The sequence below is a fragment of the Xenopus tropicalis genome, chromosome 6 (genome assembly GCF_000004195.4).
Source record: "Xenopus tropicalis strain Nigerian chromosome 6, UCB_Xtro_10.0, whole genome shotgun sequence".
NCBI classification, from domain to species: domain Eukaryota; kingdom Metazoa; phylum Chordata; class Amphibia; order Anura; family Pipidae; genus Xenopus; species Xenopus tropicalis.
This window is the reverse complement of record NC_030682.2, coordinates 123911877-123931211: the sequence shown is the minus strand read 5'-3', so window position 1 is coordinate 123931211 and position 19335 is coordinate 123911877. Positions and strand designations below refer to the sequence as shown.

Here is a 19335-nt window from a genome sequence, read left to right as displayed (position 1 = left end):
CACAACCCAGAAAGGAAGCTCATGAGTGGTATCAAGTGAGAAGGCAAGGTGCCAGCACACCATAACAAGAGGCATCTCTTAAAATCTAAATGATCTGTTAATCTCTGGGAGGTCAGATGTGGCACCCAAAAGATTTTTAGGGTCCCTAGCAAGACCCTGACTGTCAATCTGGATATTACCATGGAATCAATAGAGGTCATTTACGACAGCCCCAGATGCAAGTGCTGGAGCACTAAAGGGTGCATTCCACATAGTGTTTATTCTATGAACTCTTTAAAAGCATTTGGGCTCTGCTTGTGGTGGGTGTCGGTCAGAGCCACAAACCTCAAGCTGCAACCTTACATTCCTCATCAAATCACTAGATCTGAACCCACAGAAATGAAGTAAGTTCTGACATTTTTTTTATAAAAAAAAATCAGTTAAATAAAGAAACCAGCACTAAAGTGAGAATATATCTGCAGGGAGTACGGATTAAAGCTTTTGAAGCATGACTGTCAGGAATGAAAATGATTAATTCCCATTTAATTACTGTTTTTTGCTGAAGTTAATCCATATTAAGTGCTACAGATTGTTAACTAAAAAGATATAAAACAATTCAAAATATTTATTCTCTTCCAAAAATGCCTTATGTGATTTGTTTCACCAAAGGGAGCACAATATTAAGCTAATGGCTGCAAGGGTTTTATGAGAACTTGGGGCTTATAGCCATGCCAGGCAGTAAGTACAATTAGTACAATTACATCATTAAATCATTCACGTGTAATTATGCAAATATATCATCAAGGAATGTGGTTCACATCCAAAATGGCTGGAAAAGGAAAATTATTGTACAGCTGTACCTAGTGAAGAGTTGTTTTGATATCCAATAACTTTAATAAAGTCCATCTATTTTAACTGTATCTGAAGGAAATGATGGTACGTGCCATTACATGGGCTAGGATGAGGATCTGTGCCAAGCATTGTTTTGCTTAGATTTCAGATATATAGTGCTAGATATTGACGATAGTTCCGTCTGTACAGGTAAGGGATCTGTTATCCAGAGTGCTTGGAACATTATACAAAATTAATATGAGCACCATGGCGTACAGCTACTACAGCTACAGCATCAAAATCAAATCATTTTTTTTGCCATCAACCTGAATTTATGTTGATGGCAAAAAAACAAGATGCCCTTTTATTTTTACTAAAAAAGAGCAAATCACTAAACCATTGCTTGTTTTAATAGGACACAATGGGAGATGCCAGTGGATAACAGACCCCATACCTTTATATAGCAGGAAGACATCAAGGTACGATAAAAAGAAGAGAGAAGAGAATCTAATATAGATTAGAAAATCATAATAAAGGGAACACTAAAATGTTGTTCCTATAGGGGGGCTACATTATTATCAAGTTTACCTTGTTATTTAAAGGCAAAAATCTAAAGGGGCACAGATAGCAAATAATATTCACCTGCATACACAATTTCACCTTTACATAACAAACTGGTTAATATGGCAAATGTAAGCCCTGAATTGAGTGGCACAGTCCCAGCGCTGATAGCACAAGCTGAACCACCAGTTGGGGGGCCTTTATAAGTAAGACATATGACATCTGATATTATGAAAAGCTCAGTCCTTAGTAAAAATAACATTTGTATTATTTTTTACTTTTGCAGAATCCGCACTCCCGTTGGCCTTGACATTTAGTTCATTTAAAAAGAGACTGGTTTCTAGTTCTGTGTTTTGTTGTTGTTTTTTTAAATCTGGTAAATATTTGTTATTAATATGCTTTAACTTTGATTATTGTCCCATTTTTAAAAATTGTATGTAGGTAGGAAAGAAAATAGTTGCAATCCAATCAATGCACAAAGAACATTAGTCATGGGCTGCATATATTTATTGAACATCCATAGCAAGTCACATTGATTATATTATTTCATTCCAATACATTCTTGTAAAGTAGTTCAGTTATCAAATGAAGAGGCCAAAACTGAGAATTTAAAAGGCCGACTGGTGTGGCTGAGGGGTGGCTCATGGAACTGAGCTCTCCTTATGTTGAATCAGCCTCAGCTGAGATTCTGACTTATGCCTTCACCTTTTCATATGTACGGACGCATTTCACATTTCCCATTGTACAGGTCTGGAGGATATAAACAGTAACAGTGTAAGAAACATAGAAGACATAAAAACATAGAAAATTACAACAGACTTTGCCATGAATATGATATCATTGGGCAAGTGGCCTAGATGCCAACTTCTGATGATCATTTTATTTCTCACTGCTGACTGACTACAAAACCACATCCAACTCATAGTTTTAAATCTGAATAAGCAGAAAAGAAATATAATGTACCTCCCACCCTGACAGACTTTATGATATAGCAGGCAAATTGCCCTCTTTATTTGACCATGAAAAGTAGGATAACTCTATTTGTACTTAAGGCAGTACTTTCCATTGTATTGATTTCCATCCCCCCAAAGCATTTACCCCAAGTATTACCATATCTGCACTTTAAGTTAAGCAGTCCCAACCACTGCTTTGGACCATTCTAGGTGTCAGCATTATGGTTTAGGAACACACGGCATACAAAAAAATAAAAAGGTTTGATAATCCCTATTTAACTTATAATATATTTTTGATTTTACAGCTTCATAAGAACTTGAGTTGGAACTCAATAGAATTTTGAGAAATGGATCACATTGTACTGCAAATAAATTGTTACTATGATTTAGACATTTTGTTAGCAGATGTCACAGTTCCAACTTACCACTACCAACTGTCCATTTTTAATTTCTCTTTGAATAGTGGTCTCTTTTCCATCCCACTTCTGCACCTGATTCAGAACGCCACTGTCGCAGGTTATCAAGGTCTGCGGAAAAGCACAATATGAACTGTATTAGGTGGGTAGTACAACTGGCCAGAAAAGGTAAATAGCACAAGTATTTAGAGCTTACTGCCTTCTAAACACTGCTTTTAGTGCTTCACATTGCATAGTTTTCTTTCTCAGCCAAACTCATTACACTGCGCATAGGAAATACTGTACACAAGAAACTCAAACTCACTGAGAAACTCAGACCTTAAACAACAGTAGAATGCTGAAAGAGCTAGCTCAACAGCTGGAACACTGTAGGTTAGCTGGCCATATACATATTGTGTTACGTACATGAGAATACTAATTATTATCATTCCTCTCTGTACAAGCTATAACTAAAACCAGGAAGTTGCCCATGAAATAAAATGTGCCATTCATTGTTTTACAGGTATGGGATCCCTTATCCGGAAACAAGATATAATTAATCTTTATTGGAGGCAAAACAATCCTATTGGGTTTATTTAATATTTAAATTATTTTTAGCAGACTTAAGTTATGGAGATCCAAATTACGGAAAGATCCCTTATCCAAATGTCCCGAGCATTCTGGATAACAGGTCCCATACCTGTATTAGGTTGACCATGTCCTAATTACATCATGCTCCCTACAGCACCCTGTAATGGAAATCTAAACACAACAGGAGCCCTGTGGAGAGGATAAGGAGCTTGTGCCCACCCTGTATCGAAACAATGGCTACTTAGGCAAGGTTGAAACTGCAGACTGATCCAGTAAGACTATACCTCCAATAATGTATTATTATTATTCAGTTTTTTCTATGTTATTGCTAGACTAAAACAGTGAACAAACCTTTGTATTTCTGTTATCTGCTGTGGTCTCATCAAACTCCTCTCCCAGTTTAAACGTCATATCTGTTGTTTTTAAAGTGCTCTCCGTCTTTAACAAGATCTTGTCACCGTTAACAGAAATAATTACATTGGGCTTAGCCATAGCGCCTGCCTTTCTTGTGGCAAAGCCGACACCTATGCAAAGGAACAAAATTATTAGATATTTATGAAAAATGTCTTCGTTTTTGGCAATGCTACAGTAGCTCCAGATTAGAAAGCATGGGGGCATTTTAATTGTTTACAATTGCAAAATACAGCACCTCTGCCCTATGCACTTACCTGCTGTGTCTGAGTGAACTAGAGGGAATCCAAAGAAATGCAAAGCCCTGTGCCTAGGAGTGCTAAGCCTGGGGAAGGATGTAAAGTGTGCCCTGCCCTACGTGAGGCCGTCTATCCTTACTACAAAATACTTTTACCTTTTGCTTGTTACCTTTTATTGTAACCAGTTTTATTATCCCTCCTCATTATTAACAAAAGTGTAAGTAAGAAAGATTAACAGAGTAAAAGTATTTTAAAAACTTCACAAACGCCTTGTGCCACTTTCATGAATAAGGCCCTATATTGTAATCACTGACGTTAAGTTAGCATTATGGGTAAAAATCACACAAATTAGAAGGAAGATTTAGAAATAGGTGTAATATTTTTGGGCATTATTAACTTTATTTTTCCTCATCAACAAAGCCAAATTCAGAAATATAAAGTTAAATTTAAGGATGGACCTGAAGCTAATGAAGAAAAGTACCAAAACCTGGAGCAGTGAAGTAGCTGAACCTGCAGCCTACAGGCAGTTTCCAATGGCAGGCATCATTGCCAGGTTCAGGCCCTTCTCTGTTAGCTGAAAAATGACAGGCTGAATGCACCACATGTGCCATAAGCTTTAGCTTATCCTTCTTTGGAAAGTACTGGCACTGAGAGTGAAAAGGTAGCAGTCTGTGTATGACAGAACAAATAAGTCCAGAAATACAGTTTCATTTTGTTCATCTAAACCCATTCTGCCTATACACACACTTTCCTGCCAGTTAGCATCCTGTCAGTGGGGAGAGTCCATGTGACCTCTAACCCATGAGCCGGCAGTCTGCAAATGTCCAGACGTATTACTGAACCGCAACACTCATGGTATCCAGTCAAGTGTTAAAGCTGATGACAAAGCTGAAAATACAGTCCTTTGCCTGCCCCAGAGTATACAGCTTAAAAGTTCAACAAAGTGCATGTGTTTCACTCATGCTTGTGCTCAGAGTGTAGTATAGGCTTGCCCTGCTGCTCTAACCATTACACAGTGAACCTTTACCCACACTTCAATGCTCAGCACAAATGACATTATTCACGACTGCCTAAGTGAGCTCCTGCGGGTACTGACCCATAAGGGACACTCAGATCAATTAACTGGGATTGCAACAGCTGTTGCAGAACAACAACTCCCAGTATTCCTTGACTGCTCAGCTAGCAATGAGATGATTGGAGACAAAGTTCCATCTAAAGTGATGTAACACCAGGGGAAGTCATCCACACTGTAATTAATTATCCCCAGTGCTGCAAAGTCTCATTAGCAATATTACCAGTATAATATGTCCATAAACCCCACTGACTATATCTACTAAGCAGCACTCATACCCACCTCAAGTGTCAGCTGAGACGGCAACTACCCTCACCTAGCCTCATCACCGTTGTAACAATATAGTGCTAATAACTTTTTACTCTATGGGCAATGGCACACTAGGCAAGCCAGAGCATTCTGTTACCCAAAACATTTCCAGATCAGCTATCAGACAAAAAAAACACTTAGAAATGCCCCTCAATCATTTCAATGGATATATGAAATAAAGTGTCACAAATGCCCTGCTTGGAGCATTATTGTCCTAATGATATAGGGTTAGCTGATATATATGAGTCAGATTAGCAGCTCAGAAAGATGCCAGTTACAATATGGCTTCTGAACATTACTGGTCATGCAATAGACTAAAGCATTGAATGTCAGTCTATATTGTGTTCCTGTGCTGTTTTTGACCCCTTTGATAACATCACAGTTTGTGCTGTAAGAGATAACAGTAAATTAAAATAAAGTGTCAGATTATTCTAAACCAATTCCTGGATCATAAACTGAGCCACCCAGATTGTATCTGAATCCAGACTTAAGGGGTTGCTGCCTGCCCACCCAGTCCCACCTAAAGCTATACCTTGCAGTACCAGGGAAAGGTGTTACCACATGCCTACTGGAAAAATGTTTGTTTGTCTCTGATTCTCTTTATTAATGTGTGAATGTGTTAAATCTGACTCTGCAGGGCTGCACAGAAAACAATACAGTCTGCGGCTACAGCATGTGGCACACAAGGCTTATGTCAGGGTTTGCTGGTGGAAATGTGCCTAAATGTGGCCATGCTGCCTGTCAAGGCTAACTGTAAACTACGCATACCTTGAGCCTAAAGAAATTTCTGTTTAGCCAATTAGGATGTGGATATATTATGTGTTCATTATTAAAGGGGTGAACAAAAATTACAATTAATTTCTCTAAGCCAATTCCATGGCACAAAGTACAATAAAATGGCCATTTCCATATTATTTATTAACAGCTCAGTTGGTGTCAAATGATTCACTCAAGTAGTAAAAAGGCAAATTCAGCAGACCTTAAACCCCAAAGCCTGGCTGGTGTCAGAGCCCCAATCATGCATCAGATTCAGCAAAGGAACCACACACACTGGTACTCACAGAAGCAAAGGGCTTTACCCAATCTCTGTGGCCAAATCAATCAGATATTTGCTTTCATTATTCATAATGCGGTCAGCTGACCAAAGTTCAGTTATTACCCCCAATTTATTAATAAATTGAGGATTCTGAACAAAAGGAAAACATAAAACATGATGTAAAACTGAGCACCCATTTAGTCAAAAAAATAAGACACTCAGGGCAGAATGGCGCAAAATGCAAGGGAGCATGTATAAAGCAATGCAAGGAGTGGTACATAGGGCTAAGCGCTTACCCAGACTCTGCATGTACTCATCGAATCCCTGGCTGTCAGTCAGCTTCCAGGTACCCACGAACTGTTCCACCATGGTTGCTTGTAGCGCCGGACACAGACAGGACAGAGGTGCAGGGAGCGCAGGCTGCGCTTGGGATGCTGAGAGCCGCTATAAATTCGTTCCAAGCACCAATGGGCGGGCTCTTGTGACTGTAACGTGGGTCGCCTAATCCGCCGGCTAATGCCATTGTACTGGCCGGGCTGGCTCAGCGCTTTGTACAGCTTTGGCTTGAGGCCAATCCGGGCAAAGGATCAGGAGTGGCCCTTGGCTTTTATTGTAGCCATGAGAGTTCAGCATGCACCTAGTCACGCTATATTAGCGATACTCTAGCGCCCGGAGGTCCCCTTTACTGTGCCAGGGTTACCTGTCTCCTAACTGCCTGGGGTCCGCAAACCCCTATTTGTGCATATGTCCCCCATTACTTCTTGTGCTGCCTGAACTACAGGGAGAGAGAAAAGCCCAGAGAGAGAGGGAGGTACATTGTAACATTCTGCAGTTGTGCAGCTTTTGGTTTCTATAAGTGCAATACTCCTAGTTGCCTATAACACCTGTAGTTAGGCCTGGTTAATGCAGGTGTTATGTGTTGTGTTGTCTTGTAACAAACCATTCCGCACCATTAGGAACAAATGGTAAGTTGGCACAGGGCACTAATATTATAGATGACTGTAAGAGCCAAGACTTTTTGTGTCATATTAATGGGACCAATTCTGCAACCAACCTGTGCACACATACCCATGTTGTTTCATACACAAACATGCCAATTAGAGCTGTGTTATGGTGGGTTGGCAATGCCCTGGACCACCTACCCCACTTCATTTGAATGGGAAGTAAGGTGAATTGTCCAGTGTGGGTTTTACCCACTTAAAAATGCAGAGGAAATTACAGATTTTGGGTGAATCTCAGCAAAGGCACAGCCGCTGTGTAATATAGTAGCAGTGGGGGGATAATAGCCTCTGGGAAGGGACTGTGGCTGTGGGATAGCAGGTATAGTAAGGAGAGATGGTGCCTATAGTAATGGTGGGGGGATAATAGCCTCTGGGAAGGGACTGTGGCTGTGGGATAGCAGGTATAGTAGGGAGAGATGGTGCCTATAGTAGCAGTGGGGGATAATAGCAGGTATAGTAGCCTATAGTAGCAGTGGGGATAATAGCCTCTGGGAAGGGACTGGGGCTGTGGGATAGCAGTATAGTATATAGTAGCAGGAGAGTGGTATATAGGTGGGGGGAAGGTATATAGGGGAAGGGACCCTATAGTAGAGACCTATAGTAGCAGGGTAATATAGTAGCACAGGTTAATAGGTATAGTATATAGTAGCAGAAGGATAAACAATGTTATGTAAAGTTACAGTGATTATAATCTGAGATGGCATTGCATATGAACAATTTTCTGTGTTAATATACATTTTTACAATGCATGGGATGGAAGTTTACACTTGTGGTTTAACCTTTATGTTGCAGCAGATTCCGGCATGAACCCAGAGCAGTAGTAACAGAGCTGGAAACCTTTGGCACACATTGTAGCACAACTGGTCGCTGCATAGTATTTCCCAACATGAGACTGATTCATAGCACCTTGCTAGATTTACTGTTTGCCTTATGTTTTATCTCATGAAAACACCTTGGGAAAATCTGGGAATAAAACATGAGATAACATTTTCTCCTACAGTTGAATCTAGGGCAGCATGTAGTTTTGTCACCTTGAGGCTGACGTCCCACAGAGTAGATCTCTGCTACTGCAGGCAACTAACCACTCCGAAATGCCTTTCCACCATCACTTCGGTATTCCAAAATGCCTGCAGGAGGAAACTTTGTGAGTCTTTGGGAAGCCGAAGCGATGTGTAGGCCTTTCTATCGGCGAGTTCTGTAAGTGTATGCTATATTCTGAATTGTGGAAAACCAGTTTGGTAGTTTTGCTAGGAACAGCATGTGTCTTAAAGCCTCTAAACTGTCTGTACCGTGTTAAATTAAAGAAACTATCCAAATGGCGTGTATTAAAGGTAAAACTAACCCCTAAAGAACATACACTTCACTAAGATACAATTTAATTCATGGGCTGAAGTCGCTGATGTATCTATTAAAACTCATCTGCTGAGCTGCTATCTGGAGTAATCCCATTACGTTTATCAGCACTACAGGTTGGACATCTTAAGGTGGCCATACACGTAGCAATCTGCTCATTTGGAATTTCGGCTCTTTAAGTTACCAGGAGCGGCTTTTTGCTCTCCCTGGTAACTTGCCGGGCATTCGCCCCCCCTTCCTGTGCATGCACGAAGAATCTCTCTCTACACCCATCCCCCCCGCCGAGCCAAAGCAAGCGTGCAAGTGCGGGCATTTAAACTCCCATACAGAGCAGTGGGAAGACGTCCCCATTGCTCCGTATGGGAGCAAAATGTCGAAATCTTGTTGCTACCCTAGGGGCGGGCCTTTGTGGCCTTGCCACAAATCCGGGCCTGGCAGCTCCCCTGAACAGATCTTCTGCCAATATGCTCACCTAAGGTGGGCGATATCGGGCTAATTCAATCATGGGGCCCTAGGGCTGAATGATCAAATTAAAAACGCAGGTACTCGATCCAACGGAAAATCAAACCTACCCAATCTGGACAATTTTAGGCCAGATATGGATCAGGTAGGCCCATCAGGGGTGCCCATAGATGGGCTGATAAGCTGGTGAATTGGTCTAAAAGACTTAAATCAGCAGATGAATTCTGCCAGTGTATGGCTACCTTTAGCCGCACAGGAAGCTTCCTTCGGCAGTTAAAATGACCTAGTGGTGTAACCAATGAACCAGCCCTAATTCCTTGTTAATTTGCATGGTTACAAAATTAATTTATGCCTCCCTAATTAACCAGTTAAGCATCCTTGTGCATATCTACTCCTATTGATGGGTGGGAGTTTTTACCTACTTTGCCCTACATGGCAGAAAAAGTCAAAATAATCTTGGGCAGCTACGAGGAAAACAAAGTCTGACTGGCCTGCCTGGACCCAAGGAATAGCCAGGTGGGCCCCAGCCATAGTGGGCCTCTCTCCCTCTGCCCATCATGCTTTACCAATGCTGCCATTAATGTCTCCATATTGACATTCTCTTATGCTGTTGTGTGTTCCTCTTTGCCTTCTGCTTGCTCTATCAATCAGGCTGAAGGCACAGACACAGTCACGCCCTCATCAACAATTCATTTCTGTCTATGTTAGCAATCAGCTGGGATGTCATTGGGCTGGGCTACACACATGGCTGCAGTTTGCATATCGAGCTGAAAGGGTGCAAGGTCTGCCAGTGCACACGATCCTCTGGCTCTCAGGCATGGCTTTTTTAATACTGAACATCAGTATTTCAACAACCTGTAATAGTAATGGTAATAGTATATTGTCTCAATTCAGTCAGTACAGAATGATGGTGTAACTATAGAGGGGGCAGACCCCAATGCCACAGGGAGTCCGAGGGAAACACTGGGGGTCGTGGTGTTACAGGTGACCTATGATTTTCCCTAGTGGAGCCCAAGCTCCTCAATCTCTCAAATAAGGTGAGCTCTACTTAACTACCTAAGACCAAATGGTCTAATTAGTAAAGAGAATGGCTTGGATGGACATCTGGACACATCCTTTGAGGGGGATATATTAAGGCCATTGACATCAAGGGAATTCCATGCTAGATTCCTGCATTGGGTCGGTTACCTACAGAATTCCCACAAATTGGTTAGGACTTAGAAATCTCCCAGTTGTGTGGGTGGCCTTATGTGTGGGTTAGCTGGTCAGGGTCAGATAGCTCCTGGGTGGGCCTGGGTCAGGTGCCCACACAGTACTCTATTCCATGCCCTACACTGCCATCTAGTGACTGTTACATGTACCTACATTACCATAAAACTAAAGTCATTTACCAATGTACTTTGTTCACTGCATAGAAGTTGCCCACAGAATCTGTTGTGCATTGTCTTTGTTCATCATCCACTGTCAGTTATGACTCTTGGTAATCTGGCACTAGCATTGGTGCATGTGTTGGTTTTCTGGTGTTGATTAGAGATGTCAACCAGGCCCATATTGTGAGTTAAATAATGATCCACTCCTGGCCTTTTTCAGATCCTATTTCATATTAACATTAAGGGGCCCATTCATTAAAGCATGAATTTTCACCAATTAAAACCATGATAATTTCTGAAAATTGTGCGAAAATCCTTTTCTTGGACGTACGAAAATATCGTGGTTGCGTTCTGAAAGTCACAAAATGTTCATATCCAAGCGATCGTAAACGGCGCGAAAACCTTTCTGGCTTTAAAACTTCAATGCATGATTTTGGAAGCCTTCCATAGGACTCTACAGCTCCAACTTGGCCAAAAGAAAGTCACCATACCAAAGCTTGAATGAATTCCGAAATGGTCGTAGTCTTTGCGAAAAATACGACTTTTTTGTGGAATTTAACGAAAACCACGAAATAGTAGTAATTTTTTTCATTTGGTAAATCATGCTTTAATTAATGGGCCCCTTTGTTTGAAGAGAAATTCAGGCCTAAAAAAAACAGGATCCAGGGACGCTGCTGCCATGAGGCGAGTTGAGATACTCGCCTCAGGCGGTAGCGCCGGACAAGTTACCAGGGCAGCCCCCCCCGCTACATGCAGGGGGAGTGAGGGGGTCTGCATCAACTTGGCCACCTCAGGCGCCCAGGACCCCTGTGAGATGGTGCTGGCCTCACGCATCTGCTTTATTCTCCTAGTGTCTTTACTTTACATACTATAATCTATCCTTCCATTTATTCATTCTCTTTGTCCTGATACAGAAATAGCGAAGGATCATGAAATAGACCAAATGATTAGGAGCAGGGAGGCCACTGAAACCTGGGCCCACCGGTAGTTTTCCTGGCATCCTGTAGGGCCGGTCCAACACTGCAGAGGACTGAGGATTTGGTAAAAGGAGGAGTATAAAACATTTAGAATATGAATATTAATCAAGCACACCTTTTTAGTTATACTTTACTGCTCCTGGCCTAGCCTGCCTGTGTGCAGTGTCGGCATTCCATGAGTGAGTAGCTAAAAGTAAATAGCTGGAGAGGGAGTGCTGATTTCAACTAAGACAGTGGTGTGTATTTGTATCCATATGCGGCAATTCACTACTTCAGTAATGGAAGATGGAGAATTGGGAGCTCAGACTCCAAGGACTCTTTTATTTCTTGATGGTACAAGGCAGACATTTTTTTGAACCCTGTGCAACATTGTGTAATATCACAACAGTGTCAAAATCCTGTTTAAAAAATAAATTAGTGCACACTTTATTAAAGCATATAAATGTTTAAAGGGGAAAAATGGAAGAAGAGAAGGGAAAAAAATGAAAGGTAGAGTTCAAAGTGGGAATAAGACAGTAGAATGATAAAGGATAGGAAAGCATAGAATGGAGAGGTGAAGAAAGAACAGGCAAGGAGAATTAAATGAAAAGAAAGGAAGGGGTTGTCGAGAAAGGTTAAAAACAGGGAATAATATGAATGTGGTTAAGCATTAGGGGAGCAATGTAGACAGGAAGAGCAGAAAGGACAAGGAATAAGGAAGAAGAGATCATAAAGGTAAAGGAGAGAAGAGCAGGAAGAAACAAGAAAATGGGAGGGCATAGGTAAAGGTAAGGGTATATGCAGAGTGGATAGAAGCAGCCAGCACCCTAGGGCAGTGCATAAGCTTTGCCCTGGAGCAACTGAAGTTATGTAATGGGTAAGGGATTAGATTTGGTACGGTTAAGGAGTTTGCAATTCAGAGGTGATGCCAGTGGTGCAAGATTTGGGCATTTAAATTCCCATGATGCCAATGTTCATCATCAATAAACCAATAAACCAAGCCCTGCCTTCTTACTTTTTTGTGTTTCAGTACCTGTTACCTTCCATTAACCCTTCCTGTGCCATTGCCTGCCTTTCTATTTTGTGTTGCTGCAGTAAAGCATCTTTTGTTTGCCAAACACCTGCCTGCCTGGTTACCAACATAGCCTTCTCCTTCTTCTCTAGTCTAAACACTAAGACCAGTGGCCAGGAGACCTAATCCTGAATTCAGTGCACCATTAGAATAGAACTATCAACAGATTTTCTGCAATTTTTCTCTGTAATAATGAAACTTGCACTAATAATAATAATAATTATTATTATTTATATAGCACCATCAATTCACGCAGCACTTTACAGAATAAAGGGGTACAAAAGACAAAACAGGTGAACAATGTGGGTGATTACAGCCTGAGGTGTGAACAATGCAGGGGGTGAACAATGCAGGGATTAAAAGGTGTGAACAACACAGGGGATTACATTTTTAAGCAATACAGGGGGATTACAGCCTGAATCTGAGGCGAGAACCATGCAGGGGGCCAGTTAATCTCAGTAATGATACCATTTAAAGTTTACACAAAGGTAAACCATCAAAGCAGCCAGACAGATGGGGGGCCACACAGAGACAATTCACAAAAAATCATTTACAGTTACATTTGGATAAGGATTGGAGACACTAGGGGGAGCCTGCACGCAAGAGCTTACATTCTAAAAGGAAGGGAGGCTGAGACATAGGGGCTGATTTACTTACCCACGAACGGGTCGAATGGAGTCCGATTGCGTTTTTTTCGTAATGATCGGTACTTTGCGATTTTTTCGTATGTTTTGCGATTTTTTCGGATTCTTTACGAATTTTTCGTTACCAATACGATTTTTGCGTAAAAACGCGAGTTTTCCTATCCATTACGAAAGTTGCGTAAAAAGTTGCGCATTTTGCGTAGCGTTAAAACTTACGCGAAAAGTTGCGCATTTTTCGTAGCTACGAAAAATGCGCAACTTTTCGCGTAAGTTTTAACGCTACGAAAAATGCGCAACTTTTTACGCAACTTTCGTAATGGATACGAAAAACTCGCGTTTTTACGCAAAAATCGTATTGGTAACGAAAAATTCGTACAGAATCCGAAAAAATCGCAAAACATACGAAAAAGTCGCAAAATGTTCGTTTTCAAGTCGGAACTTTTCCAATTCGGGTCGGATTCGTGGGTTAGTAAATCAGCCCCATAAGGTCAGGGTAACTACCATGGCGTTAGAGTTCATCTTGGTGTGTAAAGTGACAGTAAGTGCAGAGTAAGGGGTGAAAACCAGTGGTTAGTTTGAGGCAAGATAAGGGGTGCTCAGTGAGTAATCTCATTTCTTAGATTATAGGCTTGAATGAAAAGGTGAGTTTTAAGAGACCGTTTAAAGGCTTGGAGAGTCTGGCAGTGCCTAATGGGATGGAGAAGAGTGTTCCAGAGGATGGGTGCAGTGCATGAGAAGTCCTTGATGCGAGTGTGAGAGGAGGTGATGAGTGAGGAGGAGAGAAGGAGGTTGTGTGTAGAGCGAAGTTTACATCGGGGGTGTACTTGGGGATTAGGGTGGTTAAATAGAGGGGTGTGGCACCAGTGAGTGTTTTGTAGGTGAGTACAAGAATCTTAAACTGAATCCTGTACATGACCGGTAGCCAGTGCAAGGATTGTCTTTCGGGGGGGGGCGGCACTTGTGGAGCGGGAGGAGAGGTATATGAGTCTGGCAACACTGTTCATGATGGATTGGAGTGGGGTCAGTTTAGACAGGGGGAGCCGACAGAGCAGTGAGTTGCAATAGTCTAAACAAGAAATGACAAGGGTGTGGATGACTCTGCCCCACTTCTGCTTAACTGCATGCTGTGCTCCCTACTCTGGGTGATGATTCTATGCATTTCAGTGTAACTTGGTAAGTTAGGTTTTGGGTGCAAATTTCTGATAGAGGATGACAGACTTGTTACTGCAGGTAATCTGGTGAGGGGGGCTCAAATCAGGGTGACTCCCAAACAATACGGGCAAATTGCAATGTCTGTGGATTCTGCTGTGCACCCCTAGTTTGACATAGTATGGTAATCTTTAATATACTTGGGGACCTATGCACCCCTAGGTCTTTTTGAGACCTTGCAACATCCATCATTTGCATTTAATGGGGTTGTTCACTTTTAAATTAACCTTTAGCATGACATAGACATTGATATTCCGAGACAATTTCCAACTGGTTTTAATTTTTTATTTGTTGCTGTTTTTTAGTTACTTAGCTTTATGTTCAGCAGCTCCCCAGTCTGAAATTTCAGCAGTAATCTGGTTGCTAGGGTCTTGTTTACCACAGCAACCAGGCAGTGGTTTAAGGCTAATATCCCATGGGGAGATTGGCTGCCCCCAATAAATCTCTGCTATCGCAGGCATCTAATCTCCCTGAAAAGCCTTTTCACGGGCAATAAATGGAATCTCCAGTGGAAAGGCCACACATTGCTTCATTTTTCTAACGTCCCATGGTTTCTTCCTGCAGGCAACTTTATGCAACTTCAGAAAAACAAAGCAATGTGTACTGTAGGCCTTTCCCTTTATTGCTGGTGGAAAGACTTTTCTCCCTGTGGGATATTGCCCTTGATGAGAGACTTAAATATGAATAGGAGAGGGATTGAATAGAAAGATAAGGAATCAAAAGTAACAATAATAATAATAAAAAAGATGTAGGCTCACAGAACAACAGATTTTGGCCGTCAGGGTGGCTTTTTGCTGCCACCCCCCCCCCCCATCTGGCCACTCACTTGCCTCAAGTTGGGAGCAGTTCTGTCTGTAACTTGTATTATAAACAGGCCTGTGCTTAATCAGTATCAAAGTGTCAGTTGCTGTCCCAAAGGCTTGCAATTTATTACAGAAAGTGATTCCTTCCCATTTTTTCCTGCTTGGGAGCGGCTGACAAATTTCCATGGTGCAGATTTCCCTGGTATTATAGCAAACAGCACCTGTAGGAGGTGTGAGTGTAACTTGGGGAAACCGGCTGAGCAACAAAGGGCACAAGTCACTTCTTGAACAGACCCTGAGGCAAGGAGTAATTATGAGCGCCCAATCAGCTCAGCCGGACAAGAAAGCGTTCTACACCTGAGCAAAACGCTACCGCAGCGGCGCCCAATGGCTGTCTCACCCAGGCCCCGCCCCCAGCCCATATAAACTCGTCCTCCGTAAGTATCTTTCTCACTTTGCGCTGAGTTTGGAGGTTCTGTTCTGATTTTGTGGTTATTGCAGACATGGAAGCGCTGTGTGGTACTTGGGTGCTGGTAGAACCGGATAGTGCCAACTTTGAGAAGTACATGGCGGCAGCCGGTAAGTAGTTTAGCGGAGATCCCGGCTGAGTTGGTGTTTGGGGGTGGCGGTTGGGTTGTGGTTACCCCATACTAGAGATGTCTGTTCAGAGGAGCTGGGTTATTGGAGCTGCTGACTGTTATAACAAAAACAGTAAGTTGTTATTGGTTATTACGCTTTAAAGGGTTTTGATTTTTTATTCCTGTAACGATATAGCAGGAGTTACTTTTCCTCCAGGTCTAGTAAGTGTCGGAACTAAAGAACAAGAAGTACAATATTCAATAGCAATTAAAGGATATTGGTATTTTTTTTTGTTTTTAAATGAATGGGAGGTGGAGATAGCCAAAGAATTACCTGTAGAAGGGGGTTCCCTTGGAGAAAAGTTGTCTGTACCCAGGAGGTATAGCCTTAAAACAGTCCTTAAGGGAACATTAACACCACAAAATGAGTGTTAAAGTTATTCAAATATTTGACTATTGCCCTGCACTGTCAAAACTGGGTGTTTGCTTCAGAAAGACTGCTATAGTTTATATAAATAGCCATATAAACTGAATGAGAAAAGGCACTCATAGCACATAACCAAAGCTCTGTAGACTACCACTGTAACCTATTAAGAGTATATTTTACAATGGTATTCTACAGAGATGTTGTTAATTGTTATCTAATCTTTGCCTTTTTCTGACTGAACAGCTGCCCCATGGCTATTACTAGAGGGACACCTCTAGTAAATACATGTTGCAGGGCAACACTGATGGCAGTTTAATTAAACTTCAGTCAGTTTGTCCTGCGGGATGGATTTTCTAGATGTCCCTGGATTTTCAAATGATCTGGTCACCCTTACTTTTGTGCCCCCTAATTCTCCAAGTAACATCTCTACATTGGTCCTGTTGCTGCCATCTGATTACTGAGATTACTACTGTGCATTCTGCGCTCACAAGATGCAGAGGGGTTGGTACTATGATATTTACATATATTTAAAGCTTGCAGATCACATGAGGCTTAATGTACATAGAGGGTAGGATTCTCACTGATTAAGTTGCATACTATAGAAATGGAGAAATCTTTGAGCACTGTTTCTTTAAGAATCTTTCCTGGATGTCACACTCCGCTTTCTGTAACCATTAATCTGAGTTGGACATTTAGGCAGTCTGGTAAGTGAAGGTTATGCCCCTTTATAGAGACTAGTAAAACAAATCAGCCCAATGACATTAGGTTGACCCAGATCACTCACTTTCAGGAACATGCATCTAAAAAATCATTAGCAGGGCTGAACTTATTGTAGTTTAGCTTAAATGCAGTGCTGCCCTGCAACATGTATTGGACATGTGTCTGAATTTTGAAAAGATTGGTCACCCTAGCTGAGAAGCCTTCTGTATAATGAGCTGTTCCTTATCTGAAAGCCTAACAAAGGCATCAGCCTAGGGAAGTAAGGGTTTATTTGTACAGAGGGCTTCTCTGCTGCTAATTATGCTCATACAAACAAGGTAGAATTGGACTTTACACTCAAATTCGGTTTAGTGCAAGACAAGCAATACATAGTTATTAAACAATAAGCAAAAACTATAAGCCCTATTAAGTGAACTAATGGGGGGGGAGTTGTTTACTGTCCCGTTAAGATGGCTATACTGTCTTAATGTTATCCATTTGTGTTCATCCAAGTGGCAGACATTTCCTATATCTGGGTCAATGTCTGAACACTTTGGATCTGTGCAGTTTGGGTATTTGTATGACTGCATTAGAGGACTGTTTAGTGATGGCTTACTCCCTCAAAGTAAGTGTGTGTACTTTTAGCACAAAAAGTGGATTTTGCTGCTGAAAAGCCTGATCATGTGCCCCAAGTTGCCCAAACTTTCCTCGCAAACAGAAATTAAATGAATGGATCATGCTGCAGTGATTACATGGTGGAAGGTCCAGTGGAACTGATCCTGCTGGAATTTGGGTTATTCGGTGATATATGGAGAGCCTTCAGTAGTTGTTGGCCATAGCCATGACGTGTTCATAACAAGTAGAATGACTGTTAACTAGTGCTGTATTTACATTATCTTGGCCTATTTCTTTTCAGATGTTGGTTTATTAATAAGAAAAACAGCATGTACCTTGAAACCTGATGTTATCATCTCCGTGGACGGCGATATTATAAAGATAAGATCTGAAAGTACTTTCAAAAACCATGATACCATTTTTAAGCTTAATGAGGAGTTTGACGAGGTGACTGCTGATGGTAGAAAGACAAAGGTGAGCAATGCCATCTTGTCTATCATTGGGTTCCCCTACTCACCCCCACAGGCTGCAGCTCTATATTTGTCTCCTCCTTGGTCAGTTCTAAGTATCCAGTGTATGCAAATCCATTTCTTTATTAGGTGCTCTTAGCCACCTAGGTCATTTCTTGCCTTTAGCAGCAAATGAGTTGAGTGGTGGCTTCTTGTAGAATGCTATATATTTATAAATATCTTTAAGATTATTTTTTTTTTTTTTATAAATGCTTACCGCTTACTATCATTTGTATATATATATTTTTTTTTTTTTTTTCTGTGACGTGTGCAGCCTAATGACCATGTCTTGCCCTTCTAGACTACTGTTACTCTTGATGATGGTGTGTTGGTCCAGCACCAAAAATGGAATGGCAAGGAGTCTAAAATAAACAGAGAGGCAAAAGATGACCAGATGGTGACGGTAAGTTCCTTTCTTTCCCCTACCCCTGAGTAAGTATCTACAGAGTTCAGTATTCCTCATTAACTGTAGCCAAAAGAGCCCCCAGAATGCAAACTAGTTAAAAGAACTTTGTAGCTTTGTTCTGATTCATGTTACTGTTATGTGAGGGGGGATCATGGGCTGCACTGGTGTTACAAACTTTAACAATACCCAATTAGGTTCCAGTTTCTAAATGGTTTTTTAAGTCTTTTTCTGTTGGATACCCTGCTGAACTTTTTTTTTTGTTTTCTTGAGGGGTTGTACAACCTGCAAAACTGCAGCCCTTCCCAATATTGCCCTAACAGTTGGTTTTAGTTAAGTATGTGCAACAAAACCCCTGCTGCCTTATAGGAAAATCTCCTTTCCATAAATGAACAGATCCAGATTTTACACTTGTTATAATTTCTCCCCCCCCCCCCCCATCATCCACAGACCTGCATAATCGAAGGCATAAAGGCTATAAGGATCTACAAGAAGAAAAACTGACTTCCAGACCTTGGAAAGGAGCTATGCTTTAAAAGCTCAGTTTAATGAGCTGTGGTCCAATTGCCTGTACTGCTTGCTTCATATTGTAGGCTTGGCTATGAGTGCATATGTGACCTGTCTGAGTAACATTAAAGCTCTTGGCTACCAACTCTTGTGTATGTGTTTTCCTAAGCCATTTCCTTACCCTTGACCATCACAATGAATCCCTTTTCTATTTAATAAGTAAACTAACATAAGATTATTTATCCTGGGAATGCTTTGGTGACCACATTCATTCTGGGCACTAAAGCAATGGTGTAACTAGATTACTGGGGTCCCACAGCAAAATCCATTTAGGGCCCCCAAAACATTAG

The 19335-nt window shown here is 41.4% G+C and overlaps 2 protein-coding genes and 1 long non-coding RNA gene across 3 annotated transcripts; 2 read left to right on the top strand and 1 right to left on the bottom strand.

Moving 5' to 3' along the window:
• Positions 1 to 1856: 1856 nt before the first annotated feature.
• On the bottom strand, positions 1857 to 6772 carry pmp2 (peripheral myelin protein 2). Its single transcript, NM_001114072.1, is given in 4 exon segments — positions 1857 to 2121; positions 2750 to 2851; positions 3662 to 3834; positions 6674 to 6772. Coding segments are annotated over 4 exon segments (405 nt in total). The 5' UTR covers positions 6747 to 6772; the 3' UTR covers positions 1857 to 2064.
• LOC116411662 lies at positions 2794 to 3729 on the top strand. The gene is made up of 2 exons (XR_004223256.1): positions 2794 to 2882; positions 3465 to 3729. It is a non-coding gene; the product is annotated as an uncharacterized LOC116411662 (long non-coding RNA).
• Positions 6773 to 15711: 8939 nt separating the features above from the next.
• On the top strand, positions 15712 to 19130 carry fabp4 (fatty acid binding protein 4, adipocyte). The gene is given in 4 exon segments (NM_001102786.1): positions 15712 to 15826; positions 17868 to 18040; positions 18377 to 18478; positions 18929 to 19130. Coding segments are annotated over 4 exon segments (405 nt in total). The 5' UTR covers positions 15712 to 15750; the 3' UTR covers positions 18983 to 19130.
• Positions 19131 to 19335: the final 205 nt, after the last annotated feature.